The 20,384-nt window shown below is 44.7% G+C and overlaps 1 protein-coding gene across 2 annotated transcripts in view; it reads right to left on the bottom strand.

Annotated features, from left to right (window-relative positions):
* chd7 (chromodomain helicase DNA binding protein 7) overlaps positions 1-20,384 on the bottom strand; it is a 72,006-nt gene that overhangs the window by 35,514 nt on the left and 16,108 nt on the right. For both annotated transcript variants that reach the window (XM_058632944.1, XM_058632945.1), the window contains exons 2-4: positions 15,370-16,956; positions 14,330-14,661; positions 7,483-7,958 (exon numbers count right to left, since the gene is read on the bottom strand). In XM_058632944.1, coding sequence (XP_058488927.1) covers positions 7,483-7,958; positions 14,330-14,661; positions 15,370-16,837 — 2,276 coding nt within the window. In that variant the 5' untranslated portion in view covers positions 16,838-16,956. The remainder of the gene's footprint in view (positions 1-7,482; positions 7,959-14,329; positions 14,662-15,369; positions 16,957-20,384) is intronic.

Here is a 20,384-nt window from a genome sequence, read left to right as displayed (position 1 = left end):
GCCATGTTTGATTTACCCATTTAGAAATCATTAGTGTGCCTCAGGCTCTGGCACACAGGGGGTTAATATGATGAAAGACTGCAAGGAGGCGGAGGGAGCAAGGTAGCAAGATAGAGAGATACAGAGAGGAAGGGTGAGGGGGGGCAGAGGGTGAGAGAGAGACAGAGACACAGGGAATGAGAGAGAGTATGTGAGAGAGACAGGCAGGCAGGCAGACAGACAGACAGACAGACAGAGAGAGAGAGAGGCCCCAGAGGGAGGAGGGGGGAAGGGTTAAGAGGCCCCCAGGCCTCCTCTAATCTCTGGCATGGAAAGCAAGCGGAGCCGGCTCAATCTGGGAGAACTGGAGTCACCCACTGCAAAGTGTACCGACTCTTTTCAACCAATCAACTGGTAGCAGGGTAGAAAATGTCAACCACAGTCAACTCTGTGGAGAGAGACCTCATCATACTAAATAAAGGATTTGATATTAACATTAAGAAATCCTGATTAAACAAGCTAAGCCTTCAACTTATCTGCTCATCTTAGTTTTGACCGTTTCCTGCGGTACAATATGAAAGTATTTAAGATGATAAACAGCCGGATCACTGTTGCCTTGCCTTGTTTTTTTGGCACGTCTACTTTATTTTTGTAACTCTCTTTTTCTGCCTTTCAAATGACTGACTCTGGATGTTCTGCAGAAAAATTCCCGTGTGCCTGTCTGTACACGGTTGACTTTTGAAAGCATACAAATACTGGAGTTAGTTTTGTGCAGTTGTAGAATATACTGCACAAACTCTTTATCTTTGTACCTTTTTCCAGCAGCAGCGAGTTACATTAGCATGTGACTGTTTCTCTTCATAAATGATCTTTGCCCAGTGTAAAAAAAAAAAAAAGCTGAAGTGCATTGAACAGATAACAGTAAGATTTTCAGATTAACAGCAGGAGTTATGGAGGCATCAACGTTAATTTGTAACATCAGATAAAATCCAGGAGAAATGTTTCCAGCAAACAAAACTCAACTGTGCTGCTCACTTGACATAAATCACTCACTTAACATAACATGGACTGAAAATAAAATGTCTTTTCTACTGTGAGTGTGTGTTGGCTTCACTCTGATCTTGCCCTCTCTAGTACTGTATGCCTGCATTTCTCGCTCTCCCTCTCTGTGCCTATGTCGCTCGCCCTCGCTCCTGCTCTGTGCCTCTCTCTCTCTCTCCTCCTCTCTCGCCCCCTCTGTATCCCTGGGGCCCTTCTCCTTTCATCCTCACGCCAAGAGCAATCACGATCTCCGTGGTAACGGCTGGTCATGTGACCTGCACCTGTTCCTCTGGCTGGTCGCCACACGCTGAAGCCATCTGGCCACACACACATGCATGCACACAAACACACACTTCTCCACTTGGCTGCCTTCTGCCCTCTCTTCTTCCTGGCTTCTTCATGGCCTCACTTCTCCATCACTCCGACTCTTTGTGCTCACTCCATCTCTTCACTCTTTACCTCTGCTGCCTCAACTCGTTCCAACAATCCTTCTCTACATGTTTCTGTCCACTTGGCCAATATCTTCACCGGGTCGAACAATTCAACACGTGTGAAAACCTCTGAGGCATAAATACATTTATTTTGCGCTCCGCTATCACTCCATTCAGAAACCTTTTTACTAGGGATGAGCCGATACGATACTCAATACCAGTCCAAGATCTGACCCCCACAACACACTGCAGAATGGATGATGCGCACAGCTCCGCCAATTTACACACGTCTGCCCGCTTCCGCGCCGCTGGACAGCTGGAGTCGCAAGATATAAACCGTATATGTCGTAAACACAACAAACACAGCAGTATTTCTACCGCCCGAAGAAAGAGGAGCGCGCCGGGCTTGCAAGGTTTTCTTTCTGTGATGTATTTAAGTGAAATACGATGTGGTGTCAACACAGGATGTTTTATACTGAAAAGTAAACTGGATCATTTATTTTTCTACTTCCTCTCTGACCTTCCACAACCGAGTGAACCCGACACGCGGACGTTCGCAAACCAGCGGACTCTGACACATTGACTAGAATGGACGGCGAATCAGAGTAACTGTTCCGCAACCAGTGTATTTTTGGGATGAGGGTGCCCAGATAATTGTGGAGAAAGTTAATATATCCAAAAATAATCATTATTATTGTAATACAAACTACACAGAGTTTGTTTTCCTGCCACCTACATGGGTACAAAATTAATAATCACAGCATCGACATCTCAGCTTCTGATCTGACGGGAGCTGCAATAGTCACTGCTGGTGGCAGTGATGTGATATCAGTGACCCAACCCACTAACAATCATTTTATCTTATCAATTCCATGAGTCCTGTCCTTATTGCCTGCACTTTCCGACTTTCAGGGTCATACGAGCGGCTGCTGGCTGAAGTGGTTTGTGTCTGGTATTCTGCTTTTCCTGTTTTTTTTCTTACCTCCACTCTCACCATACTCTAGATTTTGTGCTTCCCCGGCACACATTATAGCCTCCACACCGACGACATACTGCGCCCTGTTTTTGAACTGATCTTCATGCTCCTGGTCCAGCCAGTGAAGCAGGAGCAGCTGCAAGTGCAGGTAGTTGCCCTTCGGGAAATTTATGGCCATAAATAAACAGGTTGAGCTAATCGGACTTCAAAGCACATATGCCAATTTACCAATCAATTGAAGATTAGCTGATAATAATCTGTGACTGAGCAAACGCACATGTCCTCCTCATTCTGTTTAATTTTCATTATTAAACGATTGATTTTCTGTCAATGTGAATCTTATCATCGTGTTTGAACGTACTCCGCTCACACCCAAGACACAACACACATTGAAGTAAATTTGCTTGTAAATTCACTCGTATGCCGCGCAGCAATTTATTTCCTATGGTCAGCCACTTAACGTGTGTTTTTGATATTTTAAATCATAAATGTTTTTGTTTTTTTTAAATTGTAAATTATGTATCATTCTGTATCAAGCACTTTTTTTACAATTACGTAAAACATCACAAATGTCGTGAGTGCTATATCATGATGAAATAATGATACAGCTATATACTTTAGAGCTTGTACCATCCACCTCTACTGATTAGTTGTTTTCTCTAAATCCTGACCAGACTAGAAGCTCACATGGTCATCTGAGTTGATGAGTTAAAGGGAGGTTGATCCTTCGAAATATCATCTTAAAAGTGCAAGGCCCGACGGTGACAATAAGCATGCTGATTAATGGGATTATGTACTATTTACAATGGAATTCTTAATACACCTTGTGTTAATGTCACCAGGGTTCCCACTTTCAATGACTTTCCAGGACCAATTCCCACAAATTCAAGGACTGAATATGCTGACACGGCTTAAGATGGGAGGGTGACTTGTCAGAGCATCTCGTCATTTGCTCTCTCTTGATTAACGTTAGTCGCTCTGTGTTCTGCATGGAATCGCAAGTCCATGGTGGAGAGACACTGCTAGTAATTATGACTCGCCATTTGTCCTGCAGTAGCCTAGTCTATGCACATCAAGCAATGCAGGGCGCATGAAACAGTAGATGGCGTCGTAACAAACAAGTGAGACGTTTACTCAAATATCAACTTAGCTGCTTCCTTGCACAAATTTCAAGCACTTTCAATGACCCATGTCTATTTCAGGGAATTTCCTAAAACTTTGAACTTTCTTCTCCAAGGATTTCAAGGACCTGTGGGAACAGTGTGTCACTCATTTACCAGAGTGAACCTTGCCACACTGAAGCAAGTGCTGCTCAGTCATCACCTAATTAAAATAACTGGCTTATCAATAAACACTGCTTCAACTGTGATTCAGCATAAAACTGAAGGAAAACAGTACATGCATGAGGAAGTGAAGTAACCAAAATAAAAAACCCTGATAAAAACTTACTGCCAACAGGTAAGGGCTTTAAATCCATGCATAACATCTGAGGTCTACACATACAGCCGCTTCTGTCCAGGTGTCACTAAGCTCCACCCACCACCATCTCTCATCCACTCACTGCATTGACACACGCTGTGGACAGCTGTGGTGCACTGGGCTTGTGTGTCTCAGTGAGTGAGTGAGATGCTCCTTTCAGATGAGCGGAGGGAGGATAAAGGAGCGACAGGAAGCAGAGCCATGGAGTAAAATATGGGGAGGGAAAGACACAAATTGAGGAGGAAGCCAGAAACGGGGTGGGGGGTTGGGTGTAAGGGACACCTGCTGCTGTGATGAGTCACAAAAACATAAACACCAATAAAAGAAGCCAGAAGGCAACACTTAAATATCTCTTATGTGTGATCAAAAAAGTGCTGTATTTGTCTCCATGCATTGTCTGACAAGTGACCAGCAAACAAATACCCCACCTGACAAAACCCCCACACACATGCACTCACATAGGCAGGGTGTGGCAGCTGAGCGCTGGGTTATTTATAGATGTACTTCCACTGTGAGAGATAGACGGGCAGAGCAGAGAGTGAGCGCTACGCAAAAGAAGGATGGAGAGAGAAAGCAAGGTCAAAGGAGAGGAGTGAGCTAAACGGACAAGTAAACCACCTGATTCCCTCCCTCTCAGCAGCTCACACCAACAGTGTTTAATACAACTCAGGTTTCCATTTATCAAGTCAGCCTCTACAACTCCATTTAACCCTTTCACCCACAAGACAAACCATGTATAGCAGCGATTCCCAGAGCCTGGGTTAGGAGTCACAAATGGGTCCAGGGAGATTTTTTTTAAGGGCCTCAAACAAATTTGTCATTGTCTAACGTTGTGATTTGGGTAAACAGTTTGCCGTCTTTGAAAAGTGTGTCCCCATATAGAAAGTTTGGGAAACACTATAGATTCTATAGCAATCTGGGAAACCTGTTCATCCTCGTGTCAATCAAGAACATACATCCATGAGCCTTCTTAACTTAAAACAAGTTAAAAAACAAAACACGTAACGCCCTCAAAGACCTCGACTCAGTATACTGCAAGTTAGCTTTCTACACTAACAATACGTCTAATATTAGTAATCAAAATATAATAGAACATGATTCTAATTTGTTTAGAAACCTTTTAGTTAATCCAATGTCTTGCTGAAGGTGAATCTAAGTCTGATAAGTTAGTCTGATAATGCATAACTCACATTATTATGTGGTGCTAATGCAACCAGCTGGAAAAAAGGAAGCGAAAATTAAACAGCTGCCCAATTTCAAAGGGTTAACAACAGTACAGCCTCACATCCTTGTTCCAGCAATTATAAGGAAGGTTTCAGTCTGTGGGAGATTATTAGTGCAAACTGTAATGCTTACAGTGCATAAAGAAAAACCCTGTAGCATGGTATAGGCCACATGAAACGCTCTAACTTTGGGGGTTTATTTCTCCACCCACAGTAGGAAATCGTATATAAATCCCCCCAGAAACGCAATGGAACATATGTGACTGTGGCCCTCACAAGAGTGTTTTCTCTACAGCAAGAGTGAGGTTTCAGAATGTTAATTTGAAGGCTTTGAGGATTTTAAGATCAGTGTTTTTATTAATAAAACAAATGGAAAGAATAACTCAAAGTTTAACTTCACAAACTAAGAACTTTAACATGTCTCCAAGACCTTAAGACAAACTGCCTGGCTTTCCCATCAGTCATGATCATGACTAATGAAAAGCTAAACTTTATGAGGGCCATACCAAACCTCGTTCAAAAATATGCACATTTAATGTGCATAAATGCAAAAGACAACGTCAAAAAAAATCTATAAAAATCTCAGTCCTTGGCTTGAATCAGAAGGAAGGACGGAAAGACGCAGAGGAGATGGGGTGAGTGAGAGTAAAAGATGAAAGGAACTCCATCAGGAGGAGGTGTCATTGGAGGGAGAGGAAAGGACAAGAAAGAAAAGAGAAGATAGTTGGGTGATTGTCCACCATTTTAGAGTGGCAGTGAATGGCCAGCAGCCATTATTATGCTAAATTAACCTGAGAGCTCCGGGCCGCCACTCAAGATGGAGGAAAGCCTGACACCAGCTAGTTTACCAACACACACACACACACACACACACACACACTAAGGATGAACTCAATCCCCTCCCCCAAATTTCCTCCGCCCGCACACACACACACTTGTGGCTGTGGAGTGGTCAGCAGCATAGCGCCTTCATTATCATCAGACGCCATTTTCTGCCACAAAGATTACCAACAACTCCTCCTCCAACACACGCATGCACATAAACACAAAAGGCCTGCCCCCTCCCTGCCTCACACACTCACTACAAGTCTCACACATTCCCCACCCCCGACTCTTCAACTGGCCGATGAGTGTGGGCACACACACACACACACACACACACACACACACACACACACACACACACACACACACACACACACACACACACACACACACACACACACACACACACACACACACACACACACACACACACACACACACACACACACACACACACACACACCTCCCCCAGTTCTGACCCCTGCTTGCTGCTCTGGCCCTCCCTCTTCCTCTAGATAAAAGAGGCTGAGGGGAAAGAGAGAGGGGAGAGAGACCAGTGGCTCGGACGGGGGGGGTGGGGGGAAAGAGAGACTAAAGCAGAGATCACACTATACAACTTTAAAGTTGTAACCCTATTCCGATTGGGATTCTTGCAGTAACTAGTGGTGGTGAAGATTTTTAGTGTTCTTTGTCCTGTTTTTTGATGCTGTGTTGCTCTTTTTCCTTCTCCTCACAAGAGTATTGATGTTCAGATTTCCGCTGCTTTCGCCCTGTAATGGCACATGCCGATCAAATTTCATGTGAATCGTTCACACTACGTGACTGGAGACTATTGATAACTAGCCGAGTCTAATATCAATGTATCTTTCACTTTGTCTCTACGTGAAGCCCTGACTGCAGTGACTTGTCTGCTGCGATTACAGTTTGTCAAAACCTGAAAATCACAGACAACCAGGCAATCAAACAAGAGTCCACTCATATGCGCTTCATTGTCCATTTCCTCCAAATGGGAACATAATTGACATCATGTTCTGTTGAGGACTTGAGATTAATGATTGAGACCATTAACTGCTCAAGGAAAATGTTTACTGGTGTTTTAAATCAAGTGAGAAGCAGAAGCTTATTTCACCATCGACTTACATTCAAACTGAGCTTTCAAAGCAGTGGAATCGCCCCCTGGTGGCTAAATGCTACTTCCGCCCTACTTCCTGGGCTTCACTTTTCAAACCAGAGTATACAATCAAGGGTTATCAGCATAGGGCTGAACAATAAGGATAAAAAGTCACATCACTGAGGATAATTATCATGATAAATGTCACCACTCTACTGTAAGGACTGGCAGTGCTTCTGATGTCAGATGGTGGTGATGATGATGATGATACTACTGCCAGCTGGTTTTTAATATGAGCCGATCTCCTTCATTTTCATACACGTAATGTAAATGTGTCCTTGTCGATGTGTCTTGGGGGATTCTTGGGGTAACTCTTGGCACTCAAACACAGTGTTGTGCATGTACTGATGTTCTTACCTGGTTTTCTTGGTGGTCTGGGTCTTGGTCTTGGGCGTGGAGCTCTTGGCTTTCTTCTCCTTGGGCTCTTTGGGGGTCTTGGGCGTTTTGGGCGTCTTCGGGGTCTTGGGCTCTTTAGGCTCCTTGACCTCTGCCTTCTCCTTTGGTTTCTTTTTCTTCTTCTTTTTCTCCTCCACTGTTGGTGAACTTCCCTCTACAATTCCTGTGCCAGTAACCTGTTCACCTACATCACTTCCTAATCTGGGAAACTCCGACTTAAAGTCCTCCTCTGCTCCTCCTTTCGCCACCTTCTTGGCTTCCTCCTCTTGCTCTCCATCCATTACTTTTGCTTTATTCTTCTTCTTCTTCTTTTTTGGCTTGGTCTCCTGTTGGCTGGACTGCTCTGTGCTGATAGGCTGGCTGGGCACACCAGCGCCAACGGTCAGTCTTTCAGGAACCATCAGTGAGGCATCGCCTGACGGGTCCGTGGGGGAATGCTGAAAAAAAAAAAAGGAAGGAGAAATAAATAAATGTCACCGAGTTAGAAAGCACCTCTGATGATATTATCAAACCAAATATATTTATATACAGGGCAAAAGCGCTACATCAGCTGCACAACAATACAAAACAGAGAGCAAAACAAACATCCAACAAGAATATTAATAACAAAATAAAAAGAGTGCAATTGCCCAAAAAATTAGTACTGAATCTGCCTTCAAACAAAATAAGAATAAAGAAATCCTTAAAAGTGGAACTATTTTGTCACTTACAATAAGAAAATGAGAACATTTAGATGAATACATTAGAGTTTAAAGTTTAGTTTTCAAATGGACAGAAAACATCTATGGATCAAACTATTGTTTTTTTAAAGGACCTAAATGTAGGATAATATAAAAAGGGTATGAACAAATGAACAGCAGTGGTAAAGCACATTAACTACAACAGCTGCACACATCTTTCAAAAATGAAAGATTCAAACCCAAGGAAAAAAACAGGCAGAAATCCTTTTTACTACGCTTAAAAATAATCTAAATCACTGTCGATATATTTCAACATTTCAAGCATGTTTGCTTATATTTTCCTTCGACACTAGCCCTGCCGTGCCGGGCTGTCAGTGAGTGCTGATACACTGTAGGGTGGAGGGTTGACTTGTCAGTGTGGCAGACTACAGAGCAAAGAGGGCTAGATCTATCCATCCATCCATACATCCTTTCATCCACGCACAAGACAGCCACCTCCCCCATCTCTCTCCAGGACTCCCTGTTGCTACGGTTTCCTCCCCGCTACTGCCTCCTCCTCCTCCTCCTCCAGCAGCTAACCTCAGTAAACAAACCGGCTGACACCTCATTTTTCCTCCTCCCTTGCTCTCCTGTAGACTAAAGCCCTCTCTCCTTCGTCCTCCACCTCCTCCTCATTGCTCCCAAGTAAGCTTTCTGTGACAGGAAACTGGTTACCAGCTGTTGGGAGCCTCTCCAGCTGCCTCTCCTCCCGTTCCTTCTCTTCTATCCCTCCCTCCCTCCCTCTTGCTTCCTCTCTTTCCAGCTGCTCAGGGTCCCAGTAGCAGATGGGAAATCAGGCATCATGACACGAATAAATTATCTCCATACTTCAAAAAGCCACAACGAGGGAGTGTGTGTGCATGTATCATACGAGAGTGAGAGAGAGAGAGAGAGACTGGGCCTTTGAGAGCGCGTGTATGCGTACTTCAGTGTGTAAAAGTGTGTCAGCGAGGTGTGTGTGTGTGTGTGTGTGTGTGTGTGTGTGTGTGTGTGTGTGTGTGTGTGAGCATCAGCAAGTTCAGAGCAAAATGCTACAGCAGCAGCTCCACACACACACACACACACACACACACGGACACAAACACACATCCCAACTGCAAGGTCACACATCACACAAACCTCTGCACACAAACACCTGCTGACACACGTAAAATGAGCCACTTAATAACACAAAAGGGCGTGAGTATGTGTGTGTGTGTGGGTATATGCATGTGTGTGTGTTTGCCTGAGTAAATGTGTGTGTAGTGCAGCTGAGAGAGAGAGACAGGGAGAGAGAGACAGATGAGGGGAATGCGGTGCCCAGCGATAAATCTGTCCTCCTGCCAAGATTCCCAGATAATCAATCACATGAATGACAACGGAGACACACCAAGTGTTTACACAATCACGCACACACACAATCACACACACACACAGATTGGAGTCCTGCATCAGGTTTGGTGTTGTGCAGAAATTAAAAGTGTCATCATTTTCTACCACGGCTTCTGGAAACAGGGGTTGCAAAACTCATCGATAACTGAATTCAATTAAAAATCGGCAAACAGCACAGCCCATCGCTACGATTCTACATGATGGTATTGGTATTAGCTATCTGCACCACCTGAGGCATCGACTTCACACATGAAGGGCAGGTCCCACACCTGTTGATCTACCTGCTTCACACTATGACTTTGAGAAGAATGGATACACGTAAACTGTACGTCGACAAAGAGATGCTGGAGATTTGTTTGAACAGGGATTGACTTGCTTAGAGACTTGAGAGAAAAGATGCTAATTTTCCACCCATGGCAATAGGTTCAAACTCTTAATGAACCACTATAGCAAAAAGTAACCAATGATCGTTTTCATAATAGATTAGTCTGTTGATTATTATCTTGACTATTCACTTGAATGTAGAAAAATGTTTATCACCGTTTAACAAAACCTCAAAATAGGAATGCTCTCAAGTGTCTTATTTATTTTATCATTTTCAAAATAGCTGGATCCTATGTGTAGATCATTCTGGAGGAAGAACTGAAGCTTATTCAGATTGAAATGAACATTATCGTTTTGACAAGTGGGGTGACATTTTGGTCAAATATGCAAAGCTGCAGCATTTATGAATCAAAAGTAGTGTTTCCATCGAGTGGAGCGCTTCGGTTTGGTACAGTACGGAGCATATTTTTTTGGTATTTTCATAAAGGAATAGTACCACAACAACCGGCCCCATCCATTCCATTTGGCACCCTTCCCTTAGGATACCACAGCAAAATGGGGAGGAGCTAGACTAGCTCCAACCACACCAGTCAGGACATTAGGTAACAGAAAAAAGTCACTCCCTTGTGACCGGTGTTTCTTCAACACACCGTCGACTAAGTAAAAGGTACTGTTCTCAGTCGAAACGGAAGCTATCCAGATTGAACCGCACCATGACGGGAACACTGCAATAGTGTCCACATTTAGAAACTGAGATGGTTATTGTGGCACCACCAACAGCACTACTGGCTCCTCCTTAGCAGGTGATAAAGTTTTGCAAGGGACTAAACTAATGTCCCAGGATTGGTTTATTTTCATGCATGGGATTTAGGGTTTCCTAAGAATCTGCAAAACAAGAGGGCCTTCACAGCACTAAGAATCCAGGCTCCAATAAAAAAAACCATCCATTAAAAACTGAGGGCTGCGTGACTAGATCAACAGACTCAGGAGATGAAGAGTGTCAAGTGTCATCTCGATCAGGATGCAGGGAGGATGGAGGACAGAGTGTGAGGATGAAGGTGAGTCATGGAGTTGAGGGGGGAAGGGACTGAGGCAAAAAAAAACACTTAAGACTCCCAGAGGATGGAGTGAAAGGAAATATGTTCCTCTTTGATTCAGCGTCTCTCTTCACCGTCCTTCCATTCTGTTGTTCTTCCATGCCTTCCAAAAACTGACAGCTGCTAAATACAGTATCTCCCACCAGTCAGTAGATTATGGCGTGTTCATTCATCAAGATCTGACCATTTTCACCCTCAACACTAGCCTCTATTAACTTTTGTGTTTGTACTTGCAAAACCTCTGCATGACTCTTTGAGAATTTAGTAGGAATTTCATTCAAACAGTGAAAGAATCACAACTACTGGCCCATTGTTTTATGATACTCTTGGGAGGCAATGAAAGAGCTATTCAATACATGCAGTCGTTGAATGCCTTTTAATACCAAACTGACATCCTCACTTGCATGAAATCATTTTTGCACAGTGAATAAATCTTGCTGCTTTCACTCCCCCGTCCCGAAGCTCAACTGAACCTTCGAACACCAGCCTTAGTCTGTCATATAGCAAAACATTAAACCTGTAGCTTTCTTCAACCTTCTATATGATGGCCAATGAGCCGAGAAGTGAAGGGGAGAATACCGCACATTGTTTTTGAAAAGGAGAACCCTGAACATACAGTAGCTCAAGCTGGTAATGAATCAAACAAAATTACTAACTGAACTATTCAGTGTGACTGAAGGTTTTCAGACATCTTCATAAGTTACGTTGAAGACATTAAGGCAAATGAACTTGAAGCCTATTGGATGAGCCTCTCGCCTAAAGTACCAGTTAAACCTCTGAAGATATTAAGTGTGTGTACGTAAGAACAGGGCTCTCGTGGTAACGGAATTAATACCACGATAAATTAAAGCGTTTTAATACCACAGTACACAACGTTATCACAGGCTCTGTGTATACGTGTAACTTGTTGAGTTAATAAGAATGTTGCTAAAAGAATGTGATGACACGACAAGTGTTTTTCCAGCAGATTAGGGGTCTCCTTATTCTGCTGCTGTATGTCTCTTCTCTATGGGCGGGTGAGGTGGAGTTCCCAATAATCATTTTCTCGATCACAACACCCACGATAAATCAGCAAAGAAGTAGCTTGGCATGGTTAGCACACTTGTTATCTCCATATCCATCTCTGAGTCGCCTTTAATAACAACAGTGCAGCCAAACTGATCTGCTGTGGTTCTCCAGAGGTTTCCATTCTGAGAAGACGGATCACATGTACATCCAAATTCTATCCACCACTTCTGATGATGCGACTGCTCAACATGAAAAATGCAAACTTGAAAGCACTCTTATATGAAAACACCTAACAAGGATTTCTGATGAATTGCAGACGACTGGTGACTTTCACAGAAACAAGGCAACGGAGGGAACATAGGAGAAGCATGTCCTCGACGCTGCACAGCCTGGGTGAGATGGATGCTACGACAGCTCAAAGAGCGCGGTGCGGGTGGGGGGGACGGGGGACGGGGGGGGACAGGCATGTTATATGTCAGCTCGAGTGCTGCACGCAACAGTGTGTGCGTGAGATGTGGAATAAAGGTCACAGCACGTGCTGTGTGCCGGAGCTGTGACCTTGAGCTGCTGACGAAGGCACACGCGTGCGTGCGTGCGTGCGTGCGTGCGTGCATGCATGCGTGTGTGTGTGTGTGTGTGTGTGCATGTGTAATAACCGTGCTTAGTGAACAGATGGAGCTTAGAGTACCAGACATACAGTCATCATGACTGACTGGCCAGCTTGGGGTGTGTGTGTGGCTCTTTCTAACAAGTGCATCGTGGGGCACAGAGAGAACTCCCTTCCTGTACCGCAGACAGACACACACACATCTCATCTAGATAGGCTATCCTATTTCTCCAGGCACTTTTGCCATCCCATTCCAGACCACACTATCCCAAGCCACACGGTTGGAGCGCGTGCGTCTGTGTGTGTTTGTGTGTGAAATGACGGGGGCTGTCGGGCCTACAGCTCGAGTCTGAGCAGCGCACGCAACATGCCCAGGACTCACCAGTCAACCTGGCATCTAGGTCAGAAGTGCCAGATAAATTGAGTGTGATGGCTGAAATGTCAAAAAAAACACAGCCTCGCAGGATTGGTGGTGGAATGGGGTGGGGGTGATGTGTGTGTGTGTGGGGGGGGGGGCTGTAGTAACTGAGCAGAGGGGAGCAGTGTGGATGAGAATGGAAGAGAAAGAGAGACCATATCTGTGTGTGTGTGTGTTTGTGTGCGTGGCCACAGGGCTGCTATTGTGTGTGAATGGGTCAGTGGAGAAAGGGGGCTTTGAGCAACAAAACAAGCTAATGGAAGCCAAGGGCACGTGATGCAGGCAGCAGTGACACACACACACACACACACACACACACACACACACACACACACACACACACACACACACACACACACACACACACGGAAGTTACCATTGAGAACTGCTAACCTCTTCCCACCCCCACCCCCTCCTGCTGCTGCTGCTCTCTCTCCCCCTCCTCGACTTCTATACTAGAGATCCTGGGCTCCCTCTCTTGAGATCTTTGCTTGTTTTCCCACTTCATTCCTCTTAGTGTTTTCCCCTCCCCCCCAATCTCTTAATCACCCCTCCAGCTTTTTTTTACCCCCCTCTCAATATCTCTATCTTTTCTAAACCCTTCATCTCTCTGGACATCCGGCTACACAACAGTAACTAAAGAGATGACACTCTTGAAATGGATCAGAGAAACCGGCAGGCAGACAGACAGGTAGACAGACAGGCAGATTGAGAGCGGAAACAGAGGAGACGGGGAGAAGGGAGAGACAGGAAGGGAGGTTTCCTCTACAGAGGGAGGGGGGAGGAGATGTGGGAGCAAGAGGGAGGAGAGATTATGCTGGTGGCGCCTCTCTCTGTGTGTGCACATGCATGTGTGTATGTGTATTGCACACGTGTCTCAGGATATGCAGCTCACAGGAAACAAACAGCTGCAAAAATCCATTCCCCCTGCGAGCACACACGGAAACACAACCACACACAAGACCGACAGTACACACAAAAGAAAAAAAAACTGATATGAACACACACACACACACACACACACACACACAACCAGTGCCCAATGCACCGCTGTGTTTTCAAATGTCATGTACACACATCTATGCATACACAAACACACACACTTCCCTTACACTCCACTCACATTCCCCCACCCACATGAAAAATAAACATTCTGATGAAATACACCCACACATGAAAACAAATGCACATAGTGATCTCTGTCACACACACACACACACACACTGCCACCACATCAAAGCATTTGTTTTTTACGCACACTCACCTGTATGTGAGGCACTTTTTGTGGAGTAAGAGGGGGTGAGGAGAGAGGATGGGGGGCGGCAGACGTAGGCACCCATGGGTTGGATCCCTGGTTGGGTTGAGGGGGTGTGCTCTGCAGGTGGTGGTGGGGCAGGTGTGTGTGCTGTGTTTGAGCGTTCTGGGTGGGTGGCGCTAAACCCTGGTTTGAGGCCGAAACAGCTCCGTGCTGACTGACAGGTGGTCCCTGGAAACCCATGAGTGCCGGCTGCAGGGGCTGCCCGTTTCGAGAGGTCTGCTGCTGGGCCTGGAGCAGACGCTGGTCTCCCCCCTGACTGACAGGAGCTTCATGGGGTCCTGAGAGTAGACAGCGAGAAGAACACGACATCAGCAAAATCTTTAGACAGTGAAATTTACCTAAATGCTGCTTTTCTTTTGTTTGAGTGTACTCTTCGTTAAAAGCATTCGTATAATACAGTAATAGGCCCCTTTCAAAGTAGATATTTTGACACGTAAAAGGACAGGTAGTGTTGATGACATTTAAAATTGTTCCATTCAGTTCATGCAACAGCGATCCAGCTTCCAATTTGACAGCGAGGCATCTAAATGAGACTAAGCAATCACTTGTTTATTTAAACCTGTGCTTTTCCTAATGTGCCATGTCAAATAGCTATGAAACAGGCTCATAGACATTAACTGGCTTCAACAAAAAGCATAAAAAGAAGTAAAAAGATTGAAATTGTTTTATCAAAAGCACTGAAAGTGTAACGGTAGGGATGTTTGTGAATTACTTCCATCATTTTCTGGTGCAACAGTGAGATTTATGAGCTAATCCATCATCAATCCGATGTCACTTCTATGAATATTTGGCAGAATTATTAAGACAAAATTGCACATTATATATTTGGGTATATACATATCAAATGTCTCTTTTAATCTGTCAATATTACAGTTAAGCTGTAGTTTAATTACACCATTTACATCTGTAAATAAAAAAGCTTAAACCATTAAAGTGACCATAGTGTGAGCAGCGCATGCAACACAGGAAAGGCATCAGGTGTTTACCTTGCTGTTGCTGGAGCTGAGGCCTGTTTGGACCTATTTGAGGACCACGCTGAGGCCCCATACTGGGATACATCTGCCCTGCATTCGGGGGCATGTTGTGGGGCTGCTGGTGTTGAGAGTTTGGGGGAGTTCTCTGTGGGTGAGGCATTGGATTGGGTGGAGACTGCAGGGCTGTGTACCCTGCAACCTCTGGGGGCACAGGCAGGCCGGCGCTAGGGGGTCTGACCTGTTGGGGAGGAGGGGTTGGGGTACCCAAAACCCGCATGGGGGACAAAGATGCGGGAGAGGGGTAAGATCCCTGAGCTGGGGGTGCAAGGTGAGACTGGGGCTGATTTTGAGGCTGGGGCACATTCTGGGGGTGCTGGGTGTGGTTTAAAGGGTGCAAAGGCTGGCCCTGTTGACCAGGCTGCTGCTGCATAGGGGTAGAATGGGTTTGAAGGGGCTGGGTTTGGTGTGCTGTTGAGGTGGGATAGCGTTGCCCCTGCTGACCCGTTGCTGGGCCTGGTCCCTGGTTAAACCTTTGGCCAAGTTGTCCCGCTCCCAAGGCCTGGCTGGTGTTAGTGCCGACATTAGTATTAGCACTTGGGCCCATTCCGGGTCCAATGGCTCCATACTGAGCCTGATAGCCAGGGTACTGGGCTCCCCCAAACCCTGCCATGCCCTGTTGGTGCTGGTGGGTATGTGCTGGCTGCCGAGAGGGGGAGTGTGGGTATCGGGGTGTGTGGCCCATGTTGGGATAACCCTGTGGTTGAGGCTGGGGCTGTGGGTGTCTCATTTGGGCTCCTCCCATTCCGACATGTCCCAGATAGTGAGAAGGGTCCTGAGCAGGAGGGTGTGCCATGCTCTGTTGAGGGTAGTGTTGGTTCATGCGAGCTGCGTTGGGTGTCTGTGGGCCTTGCATACCACCGTAGTTGCCTTGAGACATCTGGTAGCCTCCCATCTGATTGGGGGCGCCCCCTTGCTGCGTTGAAGGCTGCTGATACGCTGATCTGCCCTGCTGCTGCTGCTGGGCCCAAACTGCACCCCCACCAGCACCAGCTCCTCCCCCTCCCCCAGCATCACCTGGGTACCCATGGTGGGGGTTGCTAGCATTAGCTGGATTATTATGGTAGTGGGAAACGATGCCATTCATGGTCGCATTCACATTTGGCGGCCCTTGGCTGGGACCATTCTGGGCCATCATTCGACCTCCAGGGGCACCAGACTGATCGTAGCTATACGGGCTGTGGTCGTACATTTGCCCCAATTTAGGTTGTGCTGGGCCATTCCCAGCACTGTGGATCATCCCCTGGTGGTAACCCCTGTTTCCCTGGTGCTCGTGGTTCAGAGAGGGATTAGTCTGCTGAGCTAGAGGGTTGGACTGGCCAGGGGCCGGCTGCTGAGGAAAGCAGCCTCCTAAACCATCTAATCCATCTGAGAACAGCCCTGCATCGTCCCCGAATAGACTCAACATCCCTGGGTCCGCCATGGGTGGGTGGGGGGCCCACAGATGGAGGGGATGAGATGAATAGGTGTGTTGTGCGAGGAGAAGCTAACCAGCCAGCTGCTAATTTGTAGCTTGTTGCTCCATCATCCTCATTACAGTTCCTAAATAGAGACATAAGAGAATAAATAGTTATTTTTGGATTATCCTGCTGATCAGATGTTCTGTGGTAGCAAGCATCTCAATTCAAAGTTGTCTTTTCACAAAGTAGCAGAATAAAATGTCAACAAGCAACAAAGGCCTTGATAAACTTAAATCATAACACGACTGAGCACAGTCACACCACTTCCCCAAATCACTCTACCTTCTTCAGTAGCCATATTAAGAAGTGTTAGAGCAGAGGTGGAGCTGAATAACTTGAATGTTTAGCAAGGTAATGAGTTGTAACCAACCCAGAAAAAAAACATTAAAAAAAAAAAAACACACACCCTAAAAAAGCAAAACACATTAGCACTGCCACAAAACCCTCCCCCACTGCCATTTTACAACCAAACAAAAGAACTTCTTTCTTTTTTAACACACGCACACACACACTTGGAAATCATTGAATGTGTGTGTGAGTGTGTGCGTGTTAGAACAAAGGGCCCAGCAGATGCAACTCTGTTTGAACAGCAGCAGCTGCCATCCAGTCAGCCAACAATCGACCAACCAACAGACAACTTTTTCCATCTACCAGTAACAGTTTGGTCACCAAGACCTACCGTGGACAAGCTAGTAAGTTCAGTCCAAGTAAATGATGGACTTTGAGAATGGAAAATAAACATGTACATAACAAGTCTACCTTATTATTAATAATGTCACTATATTCTTTAGACAATAATCTGAAAAATGAACACCCAGGTGGTGGGTGACTGTAATTATACCAATACTCCAGTCTGCATGACTGAGTGGGTAAAAGATACTCTAAGTGGATCTAAGCCGGCGTGAATGTAAGGGGGGAGGCTGCATCAGAGACTGAGACAAGGACGAGATGGGGGAGGTTTGCTTGTTGCTTCAATGCACTGGGAAAAAACAAAAAACAAACCTACCTAATCCAACTTCTAGCACTGCAACTTTCCCCCTTCCCCTCTTTCCTTCACTTAACATGTTCATTTATTGCAGACACCAGAAGGAATCACAGTGGAAAATTAATAGATTAATCATTAATTTTACTAATTGTTTAATTGTGTTTTTACTTGATCTTTTCACTCATAATAATGTTACGTTACTGCAGCAAATATAAATGGAAGGCACAAGTAGATTAGAGGAGCACCTTGAATTCTTAGCAGGCTAACAGCTGTGCTTGACCCTACAGTCTGGCATATCAGGCATATCCCAGGATGCACTGGGTGAGAGATGGGCTGCCTCCTGGACAGATTGATAAGGATTGGGTATTGGTATGAGTCCGACACTAATCAAAATCATGTGATGGGTAAACAAAAGCATGTGGCTAATTATTAGCATTTCAAGCCTTCAACTTAAAAACTATCTCCTACACAGTGCACAAATATGTAATAACCAGAATTTCACCAATTTGTCAATGCTGTTGTATTTCAGGCAAGAAAACAGATGTTTTTCAAAATACAGTAAACTAAAAACTGTCAGACACAAGGGTTATTGTTAAAAACAACTGGTTGAGTATCAACTTTGGATGAAAAAAATCCTTGTTTTCACTAATGACCTTTCTATTTTCTTATTAATGGTACAGTCTGAAGCTCAGCAAACAACTGCAGAGTAAAGAAAACAAGCAGCCCGTTCACACAAGCTCTAGCCCACCCAGTGTACCTGAGAGGTCATCTGAGGGATGGGACATTACAGTGGATGCAGATTCCAATACAGAGCTGAAATACTCAACTGCTTGAAAATCCTGGGCTAATTTTTTTTTTTTTTTAATGAAAATGTGGTAACATGGATGTCGCCAAAGTGCCCAATATAGAATGCATGCTCAGTGAGCCGCAAGACAACAGTCACCATTAGCATGACACAGTACTAAAGTAATAAAGCCTTCCTTTAGACACTTGGGTCGTTGGGCCTTCTACTGGAAGCTTTTTTTGTTGTGCAAATAGCTTTTAACAAGGCCGACCAATCAATCTCTCCTTCATACACATCTAAAGCTGCAGTTACACTAGTCCCATGGTTCTCAAACTGTGGTATGTGTGCCACTAGTGGTACGCAAGCTTCCTCTGGTGGTACTTGGAGGAAAATACTGTTCTACTGTATTTACCAGGTTATGTTTTTGGAGTACAGCTGAATAATTTTGAGTGGACTGGGTAGAAAATTAAACAAATACAGTATTGCTTCATCTTAATCTAATTTTAACTATACCAGTATCTGAAGTATATGTGAAGAAGATGAGGATGATGAGAGCAAATTATCGTCTTGTGAAGAAATCGGTGATAATGGTGTTATTTCAAGAGCTCAATATTCTCTTATAGTTGGCATACAAAGTTGCACCGTTTTCATAAAAAAACCAAAAAGTGTAGAAGTTTGAAAATGCTGCTGGCTCAATTTGTTTCTCAAATCTCTGGAGCTGGATGTTAGTCTGAACTTCACTTCCCGAAGCGTGAGAATGCAAAGTATACCCATGAGAAGTGACACCTCCTCATGGGTATAATAAAAGAAATCCCTGCTCTGACCTTCCATCGTTGTTTAGCATGAGTTGTACTTTCAACTTAGCCAACAACTACCAGGGAAGAGATTCAGGAAGCGAACTACGGATGTAGCCAGTCATTCCAAGAAGACCATGGCCTTGTAAACATCTCAGTTGATGTGTAAAAATTAGACCTCTTCGAGATCTGATTACAACATTTGAAAGTGGTCTGGGTTACATTGAAAGCCCTCATACTATGTTTTTGTTTTAACCAAAACTAAAACTATTTGCATCCAGAAGAGGGTTTTGGCTCAGTAATCTCTGACCATTCACACTTGGCATTCATTCACTCTGTCTGTCCCTTTTCACACTTAAGCTACTTTCAGACATGCACTTAAGTTCTGGTTTTCTCTAAGGAGTAAGTGCAGAGACTTTTGTTGACATTTACATTCTCACATATCGTCCCTCCGGATATTCTCTAATGCCAGCTCCCTACATCAAAATCTGACTGAGCCCATGTGAGAACACAGCAGAAGAAGTGCTGCATAATTCAGTGCAAGCAAGTATTTTGCCTCCAGCCTCCACGACCCAGACTACAATCATAACCTCAATTAGTACATTTGCATAACATTAGAAACACCAAATAGTGATGGACGTTGGAAACTTAATTTCTCAAAGTTGTAAGAACACTAACCTGATAATGCAATTGAGAATAGAGCTACTATGTCATGTCAAATCAGAGTTGGACTCGAGAAATACCCGGAGACGCCACTACCCAGAAGAATAAGGCAACTGTGAGAAAAACATGGTGAAGTTCAGGTATGTTTATCATTTTGGACGGACAAGGAGACCATTATATGCTATGCGCTTAAAGAATTTGAGTTTTTGTTTGTTCTGAAAGGGGATGTATCGCCCCTTAGCTGAGCGGAGGTGTCATTTAATACACATATTCCCCACTAGTGC

The sequence above is a fragment of the Solea solea genome, chromosome 1 (assembly GCF_958295425.1).
Source record: "Solea solea chromosome 1, fSolSol10.1, whole genome shotgun sequence".
Taxonomy (NCBI): domain Eukaryota; kingdom Metazoa; phylum Chordata; class Actinopteri; order Pleuronectiformes; family Soleidae; genus Solea; species Solea solea.
The sequence above is the reverse complement of the archived record's forward strand: the minus strand, read 5'-3'. Positions and strand labels throughout refer to the sequence as shown.